At 45.2% G+C, this 20264-nt stretch overlaps 1 protein-coding gene across 1 annotated transcript in view; it reads left to right on the top strand.

Moving 5' to 3' along the window:
• The window catches only part of usp43a (ubiquitin specific peptidase 43a), a 494804-nt gene that overhangs the window by 436556 nt on the left and 37984 nt on the right, over positions 1-20264 (top strand). The window contains exons 8-9 of the mRNA XM_078225475.1: positions 139-250; positions 13417-13520. Coding sequence (XP_078081601.1) covers positions 139-250; positions 13417-13520 — 216 coding nt within the window. The remainder of the gene's footprint in view (positions 1-138; positions 251-13416; positions 13521-20264) is intronic.

Genomic DNA, 20264 nt, shown 5'->3' with positions numbered 1-20264 from the left:
CTGCGGTATTAATGTTGTTTTAATAGAGTTCAAAACCATTTGATGCATTTTTCAAGTTGATGCGACTGTACAACTCGATCAATACCGAGCAGCCGACTAGCAATTTAACTGAACAGTCTGTCATGTTGGTCTTCTTAGGTTTGGTCCACCATTTTTGGTAAGGGAAGATCGAGCTCTGAGCTGGGATCAGCTACAGCATTGCATCCTGAACAAAATGTGCTATCTGATGAGAAACGAGACCCATTCGCAGGTCAGTAGAGTTCAATGTATCTCGGAGTTTCCAGAGTTGTTTATCATTCTAAAATTAGAAGGAAAATAGATGCAATACAAGTCCAGGCTAGGCTGGTAGCATTTCATTCAAATAACCTAACGGGGCATTGTTATATTTCTGATTGAAGAGTCCCCATTGCATGATTTGCTGTGATTGATATCATCCGTCATACTTGCTGGTACATTTCCCACTTGACATCAAGATCAGAACAGTGCAATGGTGGCCTTAGCATTGCTGCCTCACGATACCACGGACCCGGGTTGAATTCCCGACTTGGGTCGCTCTCTGTGCGGAGTCTGCACATTCTCCTCATGTCTGTGTGGGTTTCCCCTGGTTGCTCTGGTTTCCTCCCACAGTCCAAAAGACGTGCTAGTTAGGTGCATTGGCCATGCTAAATTCTCCCCCAGTGTACCCGAACAGGCGCCGGAGTGTGACGACTAAGGGATTTTCACAGTAACTTCATTGGATAAGCTTACTTATTTACTACACTTTACACCAACTGCAACTATTCTTAAATACAAAAATTGCCTAACATACATTGAGTGGGATTCTCCAATCTCATCCGTTCCTGCCCCGCTGCCAGAGAGAATGGAGAATTCGTCACCTGGCCAAAACGCCATTATTCGCAGTGGCAGCAAAGAATCCCAGCCGCGGACAAGGTCAGGGGTTTCTGGCGATTATACATACACCAAACTCTGATTGAGTTGTCAATGCTTTCCATACATATTACTTCCAAAGCAAGCACTTTGTTGATACTATACAACGTAGATGTATACATAGTGATGACAGCTTTCACTCCGGTGCCGTGGTTAGTCATTAATTGTTACCTTCTCCAGCGCCCGGCTCTGATATTTGCTGTTAGAATTTGTCTCCTTGGTGTTTTCTGCCAGTCAGTGTTCCACAGCAGCTAAATCAGGTCACTTCCCAAAGACCACGTGACTGCATCAGCAGCTTTGTACCTCCGAGAGAGAGGGAGAGAGAGGGAACAAGATAAAGGCATTGTCTTGTCTTGGTAAATTTTAAAAAAACTTCAAACTCATTCAAACATGGGATATGAGAAGAAAAACACAAAAAAGAATTGTATGCGCACTGCTTACAAACTCAGCTCATTAAATTGTGCCTGAAGCCATTTCGTGGCTTAGATTTACATCAACCATCAAGTTGTGTTGTGTTGAGCATTTTCTGTATAAAGTAACAGATATAAATGGGCAAACAGCTGTTGCACACTCTTAGAGTTTAGGTGACACTCATAAACAATTCAAGATTATTGTTCATACTATATATTGTTTTAACTGCTTAACTACATTGCAGGTTTGCACCTCAAGGCACAGTGGTTAGCATTGCTGCCTCACAGTGCCAGGGACCTGTGTTTAAATCCCGACTTGGGTCACTGTCTGTGTGGAGTGTGCACATTCTCCTTGTGTCTGCATGGTGTTCCTCCGAGTGCTCCGGTTTCCTTCCACAGTTCAAAGATGTATGGGTTAGGTGGATTGGCCGTGCTAAATTGCCCCTTAGTGTCAGGGGTCTGCCAGGGTAAATGCATGGGATTATGGGGATAGGGCCTGGGTGGGATTGTGGTTGGTGCAGACTCGATGGGCCGAATGGCCTCCTTCTGCACAGTAGGATTCTATGATACTTCGACTAGTAGTTCTACAAATGGATATAGACAGGGAGAGAGTGTATATTTGAGATCCGAAAATCTGACTTTATACCCAGCAATGCGTTTTTGTGCATGGCCAATTCATACAGTCCAGCCCTGCCCCAGAAAACGACCATGTGGGAAGTCGAATCACGCTTAAAGTATTGATACCCAGCAAGGTCTCCTCGTGGTTCCTTGTCAAGTTAACACTTTAAAGTTGATATGATGTAAAATATTCAACATTGAAGGTTTTATTATGCACATCTACTACAGCATGCAGGAGGATCGCACAAGTGCCATTGTCTGACCCAAAGCCAGGTCAACCTACTTTTGACTAGTTGAAGATAATTTGGATTCCTCCCAGTCTGCCAAAAAGTAAAAGCAATCCATATCTGCAAGAATCTCTTGGGACGCCAGACCGTACTTGGTCATTGCTTAATTATTACAGATATAAATTTTTAATCCCAACCAACAGGGTGAAGAGAATACTAAAGTCTGTGTGTTTCTACCGCTGTTGCTGCAAGTACTTCTGCTCTTTTACATTTATGAACTGACAAACTCCTTAACCACTTCCTTAGACAAGGTTGTCCTCCTTGCCAGCACCCGGATGGAAAGTAGGGCGACCATTTACTACGTGTCAGGGCATCTGTTCTGACGCAGGTATTTCTTTTTTAAAGGAATGCAAAAGGAAAATATATCACACATATGAACCAGAAGTGACATAACTAAATAAATTGCATTTAATCAAACTCATTGGATGGGTCAACGGAAGACGTTGTGATTTTGTACTTGGACATCCTCTTATCCCGAAGTTTAATCATCCTCCCATTCATGTGGCAGTGTCCCATGATAAGATGAACATTCATTTGATGTCAACCTCAGTTCAACCATCTCCGAACCCTTGTGTTGTCAGGGAGATGCGTGTAAATATTCACTGGAAATGTATGATGGGAAAGATTTGAAGCCTTATTCCTCAAGGGACAGCAATGTTTGAGGACAGCTCGTCAGCAATGATACTCCAATGGCATCTGGGTCTCCTCACTGTCAGTGTTTGAACCCAGACATTCACTTTAGGATGAGATCCCTGGACTGGTCCGTCTCTCATTTGCGGTTGTGTTTGCACCATTAGATGGTGTTGAAAGCGCCAAGCCTTGTCTCACGCTGCGGTCGTTCCTCAGTGGATCAGACAGAGTGAGCACATTCGCAGAACAGTGCTGACCAAAGCTAAGATCTTGTCTGAGTGAGTGATGCGATCAGAACGCACAGTGTGAAAGCAGGACTCATCCTCTCAGTGATTGTTTGGCATCCCCTGAGGTGACAGGGAATTGTTTGGAGGGCTAGGGGAGATATGTCCAGATGACCTCGCTTAACTTGACTCTTCCTGGAACCTTTCAGTTATTGAATAATTACGGCCTCATCTCCCATGGCATTGGCACACCCAAACTGTCCCTCAGCGGCCCCTTGAGCTTTCTGGACATCCACATCTTCATCCGATGAGCTCTTATCCTTCTCCAGTTAACCCTCTGACAAGGGATCACCTCTTTGCATAGCCTGATTATGTAGGGCACAGCACACTGCAATAATCCCTCTCTGGAGTGTACTGCAGAGTCACCTGAGATCCAGGCACCTGAAGTGTATCTTCAGAAGCCCTATGTTGTGCTCTATAAGGGAGAATGTGAAGTTGTGAACAGCATTGTACGTCTCCTTGGAACAACTGAGGACGGTGCACAGGAGTATTTAAGCCACTGTCTAAGTGGGTTGCCCTTATTCCCAGCAACCATTCCTGCAGATGTTTTAAGTTTATTTATTATTAGTGTCACAGGTAGGCTTACATTAACACTGCAATAAATTTACAGTGAAAATCCCCTGGTCACCACACTCCGGCGCCAGTTCGGGTACACTGAGGGAGAATTTAGCATGGCCAATGCACCTAACCAGCACGTCTTTTGGACTATGGGAGGAAACTGGAGCACCCGGAGGAAACCCACGGGGAGAACGTGCAGACTCCGCACAGACAGCGACCCAAGCCGGGAATTGAACCCGGGTCCCTGGCGCTGTGAGGCAGCAGTGCTAACCACTGTGCCACTGATGTTTCAGCCCTTCGTAAATCCCAGGTACCTGGGAGTGACTGAGGCAGTGTGGACAGGTCTGCGATTGTCTGGAAACCTGGTTCATTACATAGACCACGTACTTTCTGATGCCCCGACATCATGTGGCTATCTGTTGTCCATGTAGGAGTCATGGCAACTTCCAGGGTACCGTGCATATACATACCGGATGTACTTGTGATAACATACCTGTTGATGGAATGCAAGCTCTGGCGGTTTATAAACATTAAGGGCTGCTGTCATGGAGCATGTATAACACATGGGTTCAGTCGATTGCACTCTGCATTCTAGGGAAGGCTGAGATCCTGGGAAAGCCAGTGAACCTTTCAGCCCGACTATCCTGGTCCAGAGTGAACCTGATATAATGTTGGGCCTCCTGTAAAGGTCATCAATCACCTCCTTAATGAAGCCATGTGTTGCGAACTGAAAGGTCCTCTGTTGATCCCTGGAAAGACCCTGAGGGGCCAGGTTCATGAGGGGGAGGGTTAATGAGGGGAATGACCTGGGTGGAGTGGGGACTGGTTCTGACTGGCACTGGGGACCTTAAAAGGAGATACCCACCCCTTTCTTGGTGACATTCATGCAAATAATGCTTTGGGGCACCCAGTCGGTGCCACAGGTGAAATAGCAATGGGAACATTTATGTGGCTGTTAATTGGCCATTTTAGGGCTTCAATCGGTCCAAGGACATATGGGCCTCCCAACTCCTCCACCGCTCCCTGTAAAATGGGACACAGGTCAGGAACTGATGGATAGACCAGACAGATCATGCACTAAGTTTTACAAACCTGGCGGCAGTTCATGAGAAATTCCACCTTCTGTGGTTTGCTATTCCTGTGAACCTATCACCCCCTTCTCCAGGATTTGTTTATGTCCCAGGTGCTGTATGCTTTTTTAAGATTCTATGAACCTATTGGAGTAGCTTAGAGAACCTTCCAGTTTCTAAAACTAATATGTTCGCCTTATGAAGTTCTGAATGTGGGCGGTTGAATGTGTGCACAATGGTTGCTGCTAAAGTGTATAGTGGGACCAATAAATTGATTCTCCAGCTTTTTAATACCAGTGGAAGCTACCTGACCAACATATATTTGCGGGCAGAACTTGCAACGTCATCAATTTAACCTGCACCATGCTGTAATGAAGTGTATAGAAGTGTATGAAGTGACTTGGATGCAGCACGGCACACAGCTGAAATGCCATTTTTCAGGTGACAGCAAAAATAATGGAATAAATCCCTCTCGACAGCAAAGCCATTTAGAAAGTGTGAGTGTGTTGTTAAACACCTCAGGGAGCAGACCCTAGAGCAAGGAGCCGACAGCCTGTAGTGAATACTTGGGCCATTGCATACTGCAGGAAAGACTTGGAACTCTAAATCAAATCCTGCCTGCACATGAGCTTATTAATGTTGGCGAGTTTGAACTCCGTTGCTGCAGCTGCCAAAGAAACCAAGTTAGAATCATAGAGGTTTACAGCATGGAAACAGGCCCTTCGGTCCAACTTGTCCATGCCGCTCAGTTTTTAACCATTAAGCTAGTCCCAATTGCCCGCATTTGACCCATATCCCTCCATATCCATCTTACCCATGTAACTGTCTAAATGCTTTTTAAAAGAGAAAATTGTACCGCCTCTACTACTGCCTCTGGCAGTTTGTTCCAGACACTCACCACCCTCTGTGTGAAAAGATTGCCCCTCTGGACCCTTTCATATCTCTCCCCTCTCACCTTAAACCCTCTAGTTTTAGACTCCCCTACCTTGGAAAAAGATGTTGACCTTATCTATGCCCCCTCATTATTTCATAGACCTCTATAAGATCACCCCTGAGCTCGCAGACTTTTCTTCGCCACTGCCACCTGTGACTTGAGAACTGCTTGGTTGTCATTTTGCAACATGGGTCAATGTATAAGCTTCCCTGCAGCACTGAGCTAAAGCTATATAATCCCAAGCAGCACAAACAATTCTGTTTGTCTTTTTAAAAAGAGCACTTTCTGAATTACACATTGTGAGTCGGAGTTCTGTCGCAAAACAGAATGGAACGATGAAACGGAAAGTTTATTTATTAGTGTCACAAGTAGGCTTACATCAACATTGCAATGAAGTTACTGTGAAAATCCCCTAGTCGCACTGGTGCCTGTTTGGGTACACGGAGGGAGAATTTAGCATGGACAATGCATCTAACCTGCACATCTTTCGGACTGCGGGAGGAAACCGGAGCATCCAGAAGGGACCCACGCAGACACGGGGGGAATGTACAGACTCCGCACTGACAATGACCCAAGCCAGGAATCGAATCCATGTTCCTGGCGCTGTGAGGCAGCAGTGCTAACCACTGTGCCACCATGCTGGTGATATTCTAGTGATTCCATCAGGAAATATGCCAAGGTAGTTGATTCCAGCTCTGACCAAGACATCAGTGAGGTTACGAAAGGTAAATATCTTACCATGTCCCTGGCGCTGTGCCACCATGCCGTCAAACAGTTCCGTCAAGTTCCACCACCATCGTCAGAAGGACAACAAAGGATGGACAATAAAATCCGAGCCTTTCCAGCAATGGACATCCTGAGATTTATTTTGCCAAGAAAATGCGAAATGTAGAGGGCTGGATTTTGTTGAATGGGTGCAGGAAGGTGGTAGTATTGATGGTGAACTATTTGTGTGATCTTCATTCCCCCCTCTAAAACTGACGGCAACCTCAGGGTAGCAGGCACGCACAGCTCAACACGGAGGTCCTGAATTGTACTCGGCCACTGTGGGCTCCAACACAAGCCACACTGGGGCCCACCACAAGCCAACAATCACTGAGATCAGCATGAATGGTTTGAGTAAGGAAGGAAAAGATCTGTCTGGAGGAGGCATGAATGGCAGGATCCTCAATAGCTGCCGGCTGAAAGAAAGGAAGGAAGGAAGAAACGGGAGGAAAGAAAAGCCAACATTGGAAAATGGAACGGAAAGAGGGCAGGTGTTAGGATGTAAAATGATTGAACTCAGCCCTGAGTCCAGAAGGTTGGGAAGTGCACTAGTGAAATACATGGCGTTGTTCCTCGAGCTCATACTGAGGTCCAGTGAAACACTGCAGGAGACCCAGAGGATGGTCAGAGTGGGAGCAAAGTAGAGAATCAAAATGACAAGTGACTGGCTGCTGGTGTTCATGTCTGCGGACTGAAGAGAGCTGTTCTCTTGTGTGGTCACACAAGCTGTATTTAGTCTCCCCAATCTGGAGGAGACCATATTATCAGCAACAAATACAGTCGGCTAAATTTGAAGTACAAACTGTTTCACCAGGAAGGAGTGTTTGGGACCATGAACAGTGAGAAGGGAGGAGGTAAAAGGTCAGGTGTTTGCATGGAAAGGCGTGGTAGGAATTGGAGAGGATGTTGGTGTTGACTGATTAGAGCACCGGGGTATTGTGGAGGTAGTGGTCCCTTCAGAATGCTGAAAGAGGAGGGGGACTTTGGTTAGTGGCATGAAACTGGAAATGGTGGAGAATGATTCTGAGGCTGGTCAGGTGGGAGGCAAGGCCAAGGGAGATCTATTGTTGTTCTGGGAGGGAGGGAGAGGGGTGAGAACAGGATGGACACAGTTGAGGATCCTGTCAACCACAGTGGGGGTGGGGTAGATGACAGTCATTCCTCAGTTGAGGAAAAGGGAACACATGAGGGAATCATTTGTATGGAATGTTACGTCATCCGAACAAATGCACCTGTGACGCAGAAACGTGGGAGAATAGAATAGAGGCCTTGCATAACACAGGGTGTGAGGAAGTGTCGAGAAGTTGCTGTGGGTGTCCGTGGGTTTTTGGTGAATATTGGTTGAGAGCCTAGCACCACAAATGGAAACGGAGAAGTTGAGGAAAGGGGAGGGGAAAGCTCGAGATGTGAAGGTACGCAGGATGGAAATTGGAAGCAATGTTTGCTTGAAATTTGATATTTTCCACCTTAGATTGAGAGCAGGAATCCACATCAATGCAGTCACCAGTGTGTCAGAAAAAGAGGTGAGAAAGGAGCTCTTGGGTAGAAAAGGAGCAAAGAATGTTCCAGATATCCCATGAACAGGCATGCATAGCTCGGACCCATGGGAGAAGAGTATCCATAGCAACACCTTTTACTCGGAGGGAGGGAGGGAGTGGAGTGGAAGGAAAAGTGTGAGAAGGATTGCAAAACAGAGAGAGGTTGGTTCACATTGTGATTAATGTTTGTGCGCAGTACTTTTTTTTCAATGCCTGGTAACTTAGAAGTAGTTTTGTGCCCCAGCGTTACCTTACCCAGAGCGAGGCCTCCAAGGAACCATTCTGGCTGCCGCGTGGTCACACAGGCACGTAGCTTAGCAGGAACATTGGTTCTGATAATGAAAGATTTAAAATACCAACATAGCCTCTTTGGGTATTCAAGTCCTCTACTGTGGAGATATTTAAACTGAGCATAATTAAAATCCGCAGACATTTCATTATTTCCAGAAGCTGCTGCTCACTCTTAAGTTGGCAGAAAATATAGGAATTGGCGGAATTGATGGAAAAGGCAATCGGATAGTACTGATAGTGTAACTGTCAGTTCATTTCTCAGGGTGTACAATCTCTGACTGTGTAATTAACCACAGGTAGATTGAAGTCGGGAAGAATTTAGATTGATAGCCACATCTAGGATTGATATTGTCAGGAACAGATAAAGTATTGCCGTGCTCAATGAGCCAAGCCTTTTTGACAGGTTTGATATGAGGATTATTTGAGTGGCAAGAAATGGAATGTACTGTGGAGTTTGCAGCTTATGAAGGAAAGTCACAACCTGTCAAACATTACTTTGCACGTACCTTCTGCAATGGGATTTGAAACTTTGTCAGCGCTTTGAGCATCGACTAAGAGCCATCTCCCATTTCTTTTACCATCTCAGATTCTTTACTCTGATACTCTCTCCTGAGAATGATGAGGCACTGATCTTTCTTCATGTATCCCACTTGAAGAAGGACCAGCAGCAGACTGCCCTGATGTTCAAATTTATTTATTAGTGTCACAAGTAGGCTCACATTAACACTGCAATGAAGTTACTGTGAAAATCCCCTAGTCGCCACACTCTGGCGCCTGTTCGGGGACACTGAGGGAGAATTTAGCATGGCCAATGCACCTAACCAGCATGTCTTTCGGACTGGGTGGAAACTGGAACACCCAGAGAAAACCCACGCAGACACGGGGAGAACGTGCCGACTCCACACAGACAGTGAGCCAGGCTGGGAATCAAACCCGGATCCCTGCCACTGTGAGGCAGTAGTGCTTGCCATCGTGCCACCCATATATGATACTGGGAACCATAGCAACTGGACCTGATCCTGTTCTCACCTGACATCCAGATATTTTTCTAGCGACCTATACTAAATAAGGATCAAGAGTGTAGGAACTTTCGTGAATTCTCTTTCTCACTCTCACTCTTTATTTGATTTGATTTGATTTATTATTGTCACATGTATTAGCATACAGTGAAAAGTATTGTTTCTTGCGCGTTATACAAACAAAACAAACCGTTCATAGAAAAGGAAATGAGAGAGTGCAGAATGTAGTGTTACAGTCATAGCTAGGTTGTAGAGAAAGATCAACTTAATGCAAGGTAGGTCCATTCAAAAGTCTGACAGCAACAGGGAAGAAGCTGTTCTTGAGTCGGTTGGTACGTGACCTCAGACTTTTGTATCTTTTTCCTGAAGGAAGAAAGTGGAAGAGAGCATGTCCGGGGTGCGTGGGGTCCTTAATTATGCTGGCTGCTTTGCCGAGGCAGCAGGAAGTGTAGACAGTGTCGATGGATGGGAGGCTGGTTTGCGTGATGGATTGGGCTACATTCACGACCTTTTGTAGTTTCTTGCGATCTTGGGCAGAGCAGGAGCCATACCAAGCTGTGATACAACCAGAAAGAATGCTTTCTATGGTGCATCTGTAAAAGTTGGTGAGAGTCATAACTGACATGCTAAATTTCCTTAGTCTTCTGAGAAAGTAGAGGCGTTGGTGGGCTTTCTTAACTATAGTGTCAGCATGGGGGGACCAGGACAGGTTGTTGGTGATCTGGACATCTAAAAACGTGAAGCTCTCGACCCTTTCTACTTCATCCCCATTGATGTAGACAGGGGCATCTTCTTTACGCTTCCTGAAGTCGATGACAATCTCCTTCATTTTGTTGACATTGAGGGAGAGATTATTGTTGCCACATCAGTTCACCAGATTCTCTATCTCATTCCTGTACTCTGTCTTGTCATTGTTTGAGATCCGACCCACTACGGTGGTGTCGTCAGCAAACTTGAAAAATGAACTGGAGGGGAATTTCAATCATAGGTGTACAAGGAATATAGTAGGGGGCTGAGAACACAGTCTTATGGGGCACCGGTGTTGAGGATTATCCATGATTTAGTCCAGTTCACAAACAAAATGGGGCGTATCGTTCACATGATGTGAAAATCTCCTTTATTCAATGTGCTTTATTGAGAGACACTGGAGTATTGTGCACAGTTTTAGTCCCCGTATTTGAGGAAGGATTTAGTGGCATTGGAGGTAGTTCAGAGGAGATTTACCAGATTGATTCCAGAGATGAGGGGTTTGTCATATGAAGAGAGATTGAACAGCTTAGGCCTATACCCTCTGGAATTTGGAAGAATGAGGGGAGATCAAATTGAGGTATACAAGATGATAAAAGGTACGGATAAAGTAGATGTGGAGCGGATGCTTCCTCTTGTGGGGCATTCTAGGACGAGAGGTCATAGTCTTAGAATAAGAAGTAGCAAATTTAAAACGGAGTTGAGGAGAAACTACTTCTTCCAAAGGGTGTTGAATCTGTGGAATTCGCTACCCCAAAGTGCAGTGGATGCTGGGACAGTGAGTAAATTTAAGGAGTTGTTAGACAGATTTTTAATTGGGAATGGGTTGAAGGGTTATGGGGATGAGGCAGGAAAATGGGGATGAGGAGCATATCAGCTATGATCGAATGGCGGAGTGGACTCAATGGGCCGAACGGCCTAATTCTGCTCCTATATCTTATGAACTTAAGAACTTACGAACTTACTGAGAGGCTTTATTGCTGCTCACTCCACTCGGTAATGTTACTTGAGATTAATTGTAATAACAAAAATCTACCCAAAACTCCAAGAAAGATTTCAGCACAAGAGCACTATAATTCAAAGTTTTGTTACAACAATCTCGCAAGTACAATTATGCGTGTTGTTTTAAATTAAATTAAAGTTAAAGTTTATGTCAACCTAAGAAGCAGTTCCACCCCCGTACGGGTGCAGTTCCACCCCCGTACGGGTGCAGTTCCACCCCCGTACGGGTGCGGTTCCACCCCCGTGCGGGTGCGGTTCCACCCCCGTGCGGATGCGGTTCCACCCCCGTACGGGTGCAGTTCCACCCCCGTACAGATACAGTTCCACCCCTGTACGGATACCGTTCACAAAGTTGCATTAGTTGACACATAGAATCCATCATGTGTATTCATCAAGGTGGAACCCATGCCTATTTGAAGCATAACTTGCCACAGACATAACGACTCTGGAGTTATTTTAATCTTTAACAGTGATATGCTGAAAATTATAAATATATCTTGCAGCAATATTTCCTCAGGCAGCCTGTGTCTTGAATGTAGAGTTAGTTGCACTTCTATGACATGGATTCAAATCCAGTGTCCACCAGCTGTAAATGCCTTACCAGGAGTGATTTGGAGTATCTCAATCCAGTTTAACGTGGACTTGTGTTCACAGCATTAAACTGTGCCTAATTCAACATTAAGTTGGCATTTACACAGAGAGGCTGGACAGCTGGTGATGCAAATGAAAAATTATCATTGTGGAGTTCAGTGCAAATGTTGTACTTTGCCTCTTAAGCAAATCACAAAGTCAGTGATGAAGTGACGATGCTCACTGCTGACCTCAAAGAAAGCTACTCACGAAGATCTAGCGATCGCTGTGGCATGGATTTCACCTTAATGTGAATCTAGCTCCAAGCTGTGGGAATGTTCACATGCCTCGGAGCACCAATGTTATCAAACTCAGTAAACAACCAATCACATTGAAGAATTTTTACAGGCCGCAAACCAGTAAAATGCACTGATTATTCTTCACTTTTTATTAATTTTACAGAGAGCAAAATTAAAATTGGGGCATACGCATTAGACATTGAAATAACATAACAATATTGTTTTTAAAGAAAGATTATTAGATTAAACCGTGGCATTTTTTATCATGATGGGAACACTTGGCATTACAGAACTATAAAATCAGTTTTCCAGGGACAGGGAAGTTACTCAGCAGTAGTTGGTAAAACTTTAAAAACTGAGTTACATCTCAGTAACATGGCAAATCTTTCGGGGGGATTTAATGTTAATAGTGTGAAAAGGAAAGTTTTCATCAGTTCAGTGATTTCTGAAGATTTCCATCTCATCAGGCTTCAACAGCGCACCTTGTGGAGGAGCAGGGAATTGCTGACAACAACTTCTAGATTTCTACTTGTTACTCTGGATGTTTCAGATGGGGTTTTTATTCCCGACATCTGGCGAGTCAGACACACTCACATTCCTGCCGATAATATCTGGCCCGCAGCCATTTAATGCACCAACGATAGTTAATTCGCTTCAGGTGGGACTTCCCCCACCCCTCACTGGGAGAAAGTCCCACCTCTGGGGGCTGCTGGCCAGAAGATGCAGTGGACGTGGTCAGGATGGGACTGCAAGCAGACCCCAGAGCCTAAGTCCTGGCAGTGCAGGGACATGTAGGTTTTGGTGGTCTCAGGGTGGGGAGAGGAGGCGAGGCCTGGAGAGGTGGACAGAGTGGAGTTGGAGTGTCGGCCGGGAGGGTAGGTGCCCCCATGACAGTGGGGTGGAGTTTTGTGTGTAGAGAGCGGGGCGGGGTCATCTGATGATAAACAGAGGTCGTTGATGGCGAATCCAACCCTGCTACCCTTCTTGCCCGAAAGGTCTGAACAGAATTAACTTTCAGCTTCCTGCTTGCTGCTAAAGTCCTCCCACCAGCCTGAAAATTAAGGCTGGGCAGAAAAGGGCACTTAAGTGGTCAAGCATTGGTCACTTTAGGGTCTCAACTGGGGCAAGGGCAAGTGGCCTTCCCTGTCCCAGCGTGAAGTTGCTTAAAATTTGGGGGCAGTCAGGAAGCTGTTGGGAATGCATTCCAACAAATGTTACACCCATCTCTTGTGTACAAACCCGCCACTGGAAGAACATAGTATTCTGCCCTGTGTTTGTGCGTGTGGACATCAGAAATTGCTGTCAGTGTCACAGGGTAATAATGGGGAATGCTGTCATCACAACCGCACAGTCAGGCCAATGTCTCACAGAAAATAACAACTTTTCCAGCATGTGCTTTTGTGGAAAAGGTCAGCATGGACGTAATTGAAGGGAGTCGCTTTTAAATCTGTTTTGTTTTGGTCTCAGAACTTTGGACATCTGTTCCGAATACGTGTGGTTGGAGGATTGACAACCAACTGTTACCTCTCTCCTCAAGACATTAGACCGCTCTGCCAACCAGCAGTTGACAGGTGAGAATTGCTGTTGGTCTCAGTGTTTCTGTCAAACCAATTTAATGTTCAGTTTCCCAAAGGTTCGCTCTTTATAATAAGTTTATGGAGCTTGGCTTTGTTCTATAAACCTAAGATGACCTCTTCTTCCCTCCCCTGTTGTATCAGCTGCTTCATGTCCCGTATAAAATCAACCTGATTGATGATCGAGCAAAGAGCATCATTTAATCATTTCCTGAACTATTAAGGCAAATTGTAACAATACACATCAATAAATACTAAGTTAAAGGGAACAAAAACTCCTGACTGGTTTGCCTTAAGATTTTGAAAAGCAGGATTATGTTATCTCTTGTGCTTTTTTTTAGTTTGGACTCCAAAGAAATGTGTATCAGTATGATATTCACCATTTATTCTACATGAGCTGCTTTCAATTCTCTTCTGGTTCTTGGTACATCCTCTGTGGGCATTAACTATTAAATAGTTGCCTCTGTTTTGGTCCCAAGTTCTACTATCTTCAGCAGTGAGTCTGGGGATTTTGGGAGAATTTATTTATTGATGACATGAACATCAACTTTATTCACACCCCTCACCCCTGAACCTACATAGAAGACAATCCTCTGATACCTTGCCCCAGTGGTGGGTCTTCATGTAAAGGTAGATGGTAGGTATTTCCAAGCTCCTTGTGCTTGCAATGCCCCATAGTTGTTTTCACCGCAGGTACATGTTGGTTGCCAATCAGGAATGTGAATCCTTACTGAATCCCCGTTATGAATCCAGATATATTTATCCAAAATACACACTAGTTTCACTCAAATTAGGGTGGCACAGTGGTTAGCTCTGCTGCCGCACAGTGGTTAGCTCTGCTGCCTCACAGTGCCAGGGACCCAGGTTCAATTCCAGCCTCGGGTCACTGTCTGAGTGGAGTTTGCACGTTCCCCCCGTGTCTGCGTGGGTTTCCTCCGGGTGCTCCGGTTTCCTCCCACAGTCCAAAGGGTTAGGTTGATTAGCCATGGTAAATTGACCCTTAATGTCAGGGGTATTAGGAGGGTAAATATGCGGGGTTACGGGGATAGGGCCTGGGTGGGATTGTTGTTGGTGCAAGTTCGATCGGCCAAATGGCCGTCTCCGACACTGTAGATTCTATAAATTAATGCAGCATAGATTAGGAATCAAATCTGGAACTGTCTTTATCGTTTAATACTTTGGAGAGAAAGAAACAATTTTAAAATATTTAGTTTGGAGTATGCACTTTGTCATTTTCGTAAATGTGACAACATCACTTTATAAAACTGCCTTAATAAGGCAACAAAATACTTATGGCATTGATTGCTCCTATATGTGATTGCACTGTTAGCACACTGTTACAGGGATAGGAATTTGCCAGATGGGAAATAACTTATTGTTTGAGACAAAGTTATATTACTGACTGAGATACATGGTTATAATAACTTATCCAATTTTTTAGCAAATTTATTTTTTGAACATGGGTTCTTTAATCTCTTACACCAGATTTTCCGCTGGGATCAGGAAAATGCAACCTGTGTACTTTTGTGGCTTCCAAAATCCACTCCTGACCCCATTGTGACTTTGCCCAGCACAAAAATTTCCAATGCATTTTGGCATTTTCTCCAGTGGAAAATGTACTGTAAAGCAATGACAGTGCTTACATAATGGTGGTCAATGTGGAGGTTAGCTTATCATAGATCATAGAAACCCTACAGTACAGAAAGAGGCCATTCGGCCCATCGAGTCTGCACCGACCACAATCCCACCCAGGCCCTACCCCCATATCCCTACATTTTCTACCTATTAATCCCTCTAACCTATGCATCTCAGGACACTAAGGGGCAATTTTAGCATGGCCAATCAACCTAACCCGCACATCTTTGGACTTTTATCTTTCAGAACAGATTTCTGTGATGAATCACTGCATTAAAAACACATCTACATTGCAATAAAGCATCTAATTATGACATTTGAAGCTATCAAAGCACTTTACGCTTGCCTTTCAGAATGTTTCCCACTCCTTAGCAGGCTTGCCCCAGCAGTCATGAGCTCTTCAAGGAGGTGCATTTCCTATTGGGCTTCCCAAGCCCACACCAGCATACAAACATTGTGTGTGGGAGGAAATGTTCCTCACAAATGGGGACCCAGACCTCAGAAGAGGTATTTGCACATTTTGAACCCAAGGTATTCCTGACCCACAAAAAAGTGACATGAAAATGGTGTGGAGTCAGGAAGGCAGAGGAAAATTGTTTCTCCATCTAAAAAGCTATGTTTGGCATTTCAAGACCCGATCCGCGTTTCCACTGAGAGATAAGAATCAGGCCCTAGAGATCTGTTCTTCTGTTCGCTATTTGTTCTCGGTGGAGTTTTTTCATCCAGATTCCATACAAAGGTATTTTCTTTAAAAAAAATAAGGACATTGGAAATGTTTCTGAAGCTGTAAAATTTACCAGTGCCTTAAGAATAGTTTCAGTGCGGAGACCCGGTTCATCGTGGAAATTAACAAGTTGAGGCAAACGGGCAGAGAGCAGAAAATCCTGTGTTGGAGAAGTGCTCGATTAAAAACCGGATACTATACAATAGTTCAAATAGTTTGCTGTAATACCTTTATTGGAAAAGTTGTCCCCCCCTCCCCCGTAAACCATGCCCCAACCCTAGCCCCACTAGACTGGTTTCAGACTTGGCTAAAATGACAATTCCTGTATGTTGTTTGGCAATGCATCTCCTATAGGAAAGACCACAATCCACTTCAAACAGTGCAGCAGAGTAAATGTATCTAAATGCCTATTTCTATACTGGCCTTTATATTAGCAACATAACATCAATTTAAATGCCTTCTCATTTAAAGTAGTGCAAGACCTCCCAATTGAAATACATTATCAATAGAAATGTAATTATTATTCTTTAAATCAGTCACTGGCTGGTGTTGAGATTTCTATTGCTGTATGGGGACCCCTATTTCACTCATTTTATCGCCTTGTCTTCCAATGTTAGTTTATCAATCTTCCCTAACCATCCAAAGCTGTTACATTCAGAACTTATTTAAGGTCCTTGTGTTTCTGTTCCCAGATTGCGAAATGATTCAGTCACTGTTTTCCAGATTTTTGAGTGTCTTCTGCCTCCCCGCCCCTCCACAACGTTTTACTTGTCCCTCCTCTTTCAATCTTGATCATTCTTGGATGTAGTAACGGTTTCTGCAGGATGAAGAAAGTTGCAATACGTTTTCATGAAGATAAAGCCAAGATTCAGTTGAACAAGATGGCTCCTCGTAATTGCTGTCACCAGGAATAGGAGCAGAGTAGGCCATTCAAACTCCACTATTCAGTGAGATCTTGGCTGATATGCTTCAAAACCATTTTCCTGCACTATCTCCATGTCCCTTGATGTTTGTCATTGGTAAAAATCTATCAGCGTACTCAATGACTGAGCCTTCACAGCCCTCTGGGGAAGAGAATTCCAAAGATTCATCACTATACGAGTGAAGACATTCAACCTGATCTCAGTCCCAAATGGCCCTTTATTCTGAGACTGGGTCCCCTGGTGCTAGACCCCCATGCCCCAGCTAGGGGCAACATCCTTCCTGCATCTACCCTGTCGAACCCTGTAAGAAAGTTCTATATTTGAATATGATCACCATTCATTATTCTAAACTCTAGAGAATAGATGCTCAGCCTATTTAATCTGCTCATTGGACAGTCCCGCAAGCCCAGGAATCAGTCTGATGAACTTTTGTTGCACTCCCTCTGTAGCAGTATATGAGGTAAGGAGAGCAAATCTGTGTACACTACTCCAGGTGTGGTTTCACCAAGACTATACAATTGTAGCAAGACATACTTATTCCTGTGCTCGAGCCCTCTTGCAAGAAAGGCTGGCCTGTTTTCAGGCAGAATCTGACAGCTCATTAGTATTCATTTCTATTCTCACAAGTTTCACGCCATTCCAGTGGTGCCTTCCCCCTGTTTCACCTGCTGCGTAACAACCTAACTGCTGCAAGCACTGGGGAGCTCCATAAAAACCGACTCCCCAGCACTTGTTTCACAATGACTGCAGGGGATTGCAACCACGAAGCCAGCACAGCGCTTCACGGAAGGGGCACTGATCAGATTGCTCGACAGAGTGGCACAGAAGTGGGAATCCCTATGCCCACGGTCCAGGAGATGGCAATCCAGCAGGGTGACCATCCCTGTCTGGGATGCAGTTGGTGAGTACGAGTGTACTACAGAAGAGGACGGGGTCATGGTCTTATGGCAGCAGTGTCGGAAGAACATGACCGATTTTCTTCACTCAGCCAGGGTAAGTGAACCACTCCCTGTCTCCCACTGGACCCGCCTCACACACCCCATGCACCCCCAAACCCTTTTCCCACTCAGCCACCTTGGTCTTTGCCAACACCAGGCACCAGGTTCTCTCCACACACCACCCCCCCCCCCCCCCTCCCCCCGTCACACAATCACCATGTTCCCCCAGTAACTGCTATGCTCCACACACACTACAACTACCACTGTTGGGAACCCACGAGTGTCTGCGCCAGAGGATGGCAGGGCTTTTGGATCTGACTCCAGCTGCCCCTCCATCCCATGGAGGAGCAAAGGGACTCACGGGAACCCAAAGGGATTCAGCAGGGTTACAGCCAGGGGTCCTCCAGCCAGGGAACCCTGGGCATCTCCAGCCCATCTGACACCCTCCAGCTCCTGACACTGAAGAGGCAGCAGTTCTACATCCACACTGCCTGAATGCTGGCCTGGACCCTCAAGGTCCTGGCCCCTCAGGGGACGCCCACCAAGGACATCTCAGGCAGAGGTGTGCCCCTTTTGTTGTCGATGCTTATCAATAAATTTCACTTTGTTCACCCACAGAGCCCTGTCTTGCCACAGCACTCACCCAGAACCTCATCCCTGTGGAGTGTGAGAATGGCAGTGCTATGTCCCTCCCACCCTCTTTCCAGCCCCCACTAAGGAAGGGCATTCCCTCAGCTGCGATTTGGACAGATACTGAAACAGTCTGTGCCCATATGCAACTGGACAACATTCAGGCTGATCAGTGGCAAGTAACATGTGTGCCACAAAAATGCCAAGCACTGACCATCTCCAATAAGGGAAAGTCTAACCATCGCCCCATAACATTCAATGGTGTTACCATCACTGAATCCCCCTTTCAACATCCTGGGGATTGCCACTGACCAGAAAATGAACTGGACTAGCCATATAAATACTGTAGCTACAAGTGCAGGTCAGAGGCTGGAAATTCTGTGGGGACCTACTCACCACCTGATTCCCCAAAGCCTGTCCACCATCTACAAGGCACAAATCAAGAGTGTGCCGGGACACATCCACTCGCCTCAATGAGTGCAGCTCCCAACAACACTCAAGAAGCTTGACACCATCCAAGACAAAGCAGCCCATTTGATTGGCACCCCATCCACCACCTTAAACATTCACTCACTCCACCACCGATGCACAGTGGCAGCAATAGGTAACATCTACAAATGCACTGCAGCAACTCACCAAGACTCCTTCGACAGCACCTTTCAAACTTGCAAACCTCTACCAGCTAGAAGAATGAGGGCAGCAGAGGCAAGGGAATGCCATCACTTGCAATCTCCCCTCCAAGCCAAACTTTCCTAACTTGGAAATACATGTTCATTGTTGCTGCGGCAAAACCTCCTGACAGCAATGTGGGTGTACTACACCACATGTACCATGTACACCACCTACACCACATGGACTGCAGTTGTTCAAGGAGGCAGCTCACCACCACCTTCCCAAGGGCAATTAGGGATGGGTAATAAATGCTGGACAGCCAGCGGCATCCACATCCTCTGAAAGAATTAAAAAGTTGCCGGAAATCTGCCTGATAGATGACAGGTTTCTGCCTTTGGGACTCCACTCTGGATTCTCTGTCATGGTTTATTCCCTTAGTCCTCTCCTCTCCGGAGATACCAACAAGGTAGTGGGGCTATAGCTGGGTGCACCAGGATTGAAACACATACAGGTGGGTCTGTATACCACATGTCTGAGGGCTAGGCCTGCTTTGCAAATATACTTCTAACTATAGGGTAACAGCTAACATGGATCACAAAGCGAGACCTTTAATTTTAAAAATACTTGTCATAGTGCAGTTTGCAGGAATAATAGGTAGCGTATTCATAATGAGATTTCAATTAAGCATGGCACCTCAGACTGAGTTTCAGATGAGTTATTAGGCCATGGCTCCTACTGCTTTCTCAGATGGACAGACATTATTCCTGGCACTGAAGTTCAGGAGAATTCTTTCCAGTGTCCTGGCCAATATTGATCCAACATCACCAGATTTAATTACCTCATCATTATTACAACATTGTTAGTGGGGCCTTGCTGCATTCAATTGAATGAATTGATTTATTATTGTCGCATGTATTGGGATACAGTGAAACGTATTGCTCCTTGTGAGCTGTAAAGACAAAACACACCATTCATAGAGTACATAGGGGAGAAGGAAAGGAGAGGGTGCAGAATATAGTGTTGCAGTTACAGATAGGGTGTCGAGAAAGATCAGCTTAATATATGATAGGACCATTTAACAGTCAGATGACAGCAGGGAAGAAGCTGTTCTTGAGTCAGTTTGTATGTGTTTTCAGACTTTTGTATCTTCTTCCCGATAGAAGAAGGTGGAAGAGGGTATGTCCAGGGTGTGTGGGATCCTTGATTATGCTGGCTGCTTTCCAGAGGCAGCAGGAAGCATAGACAGAGTCAATGGATGGAAGGCTGGTTTGTATGATGG

This window comes from Mustelus asterias, chromosome 12 (assembly GCF_964213995.1).
Source record: "Mustelus asterias chromosome 12, sMusAst1.hap1.1, whole genome shotgun sequence".
Classification (NCBI taxonomy): Eukaryota; Metazoa; Chordata; class Chondrichthyes; order Carcharhiniformes; family Triakidae; genus Mustelus; species Mustelus asterias.
The sequence above is the reverse complement of the archived record's forward strand: the minus strand, read 5'-3'. Positions and strand labels throughout refer to the sequence as shown.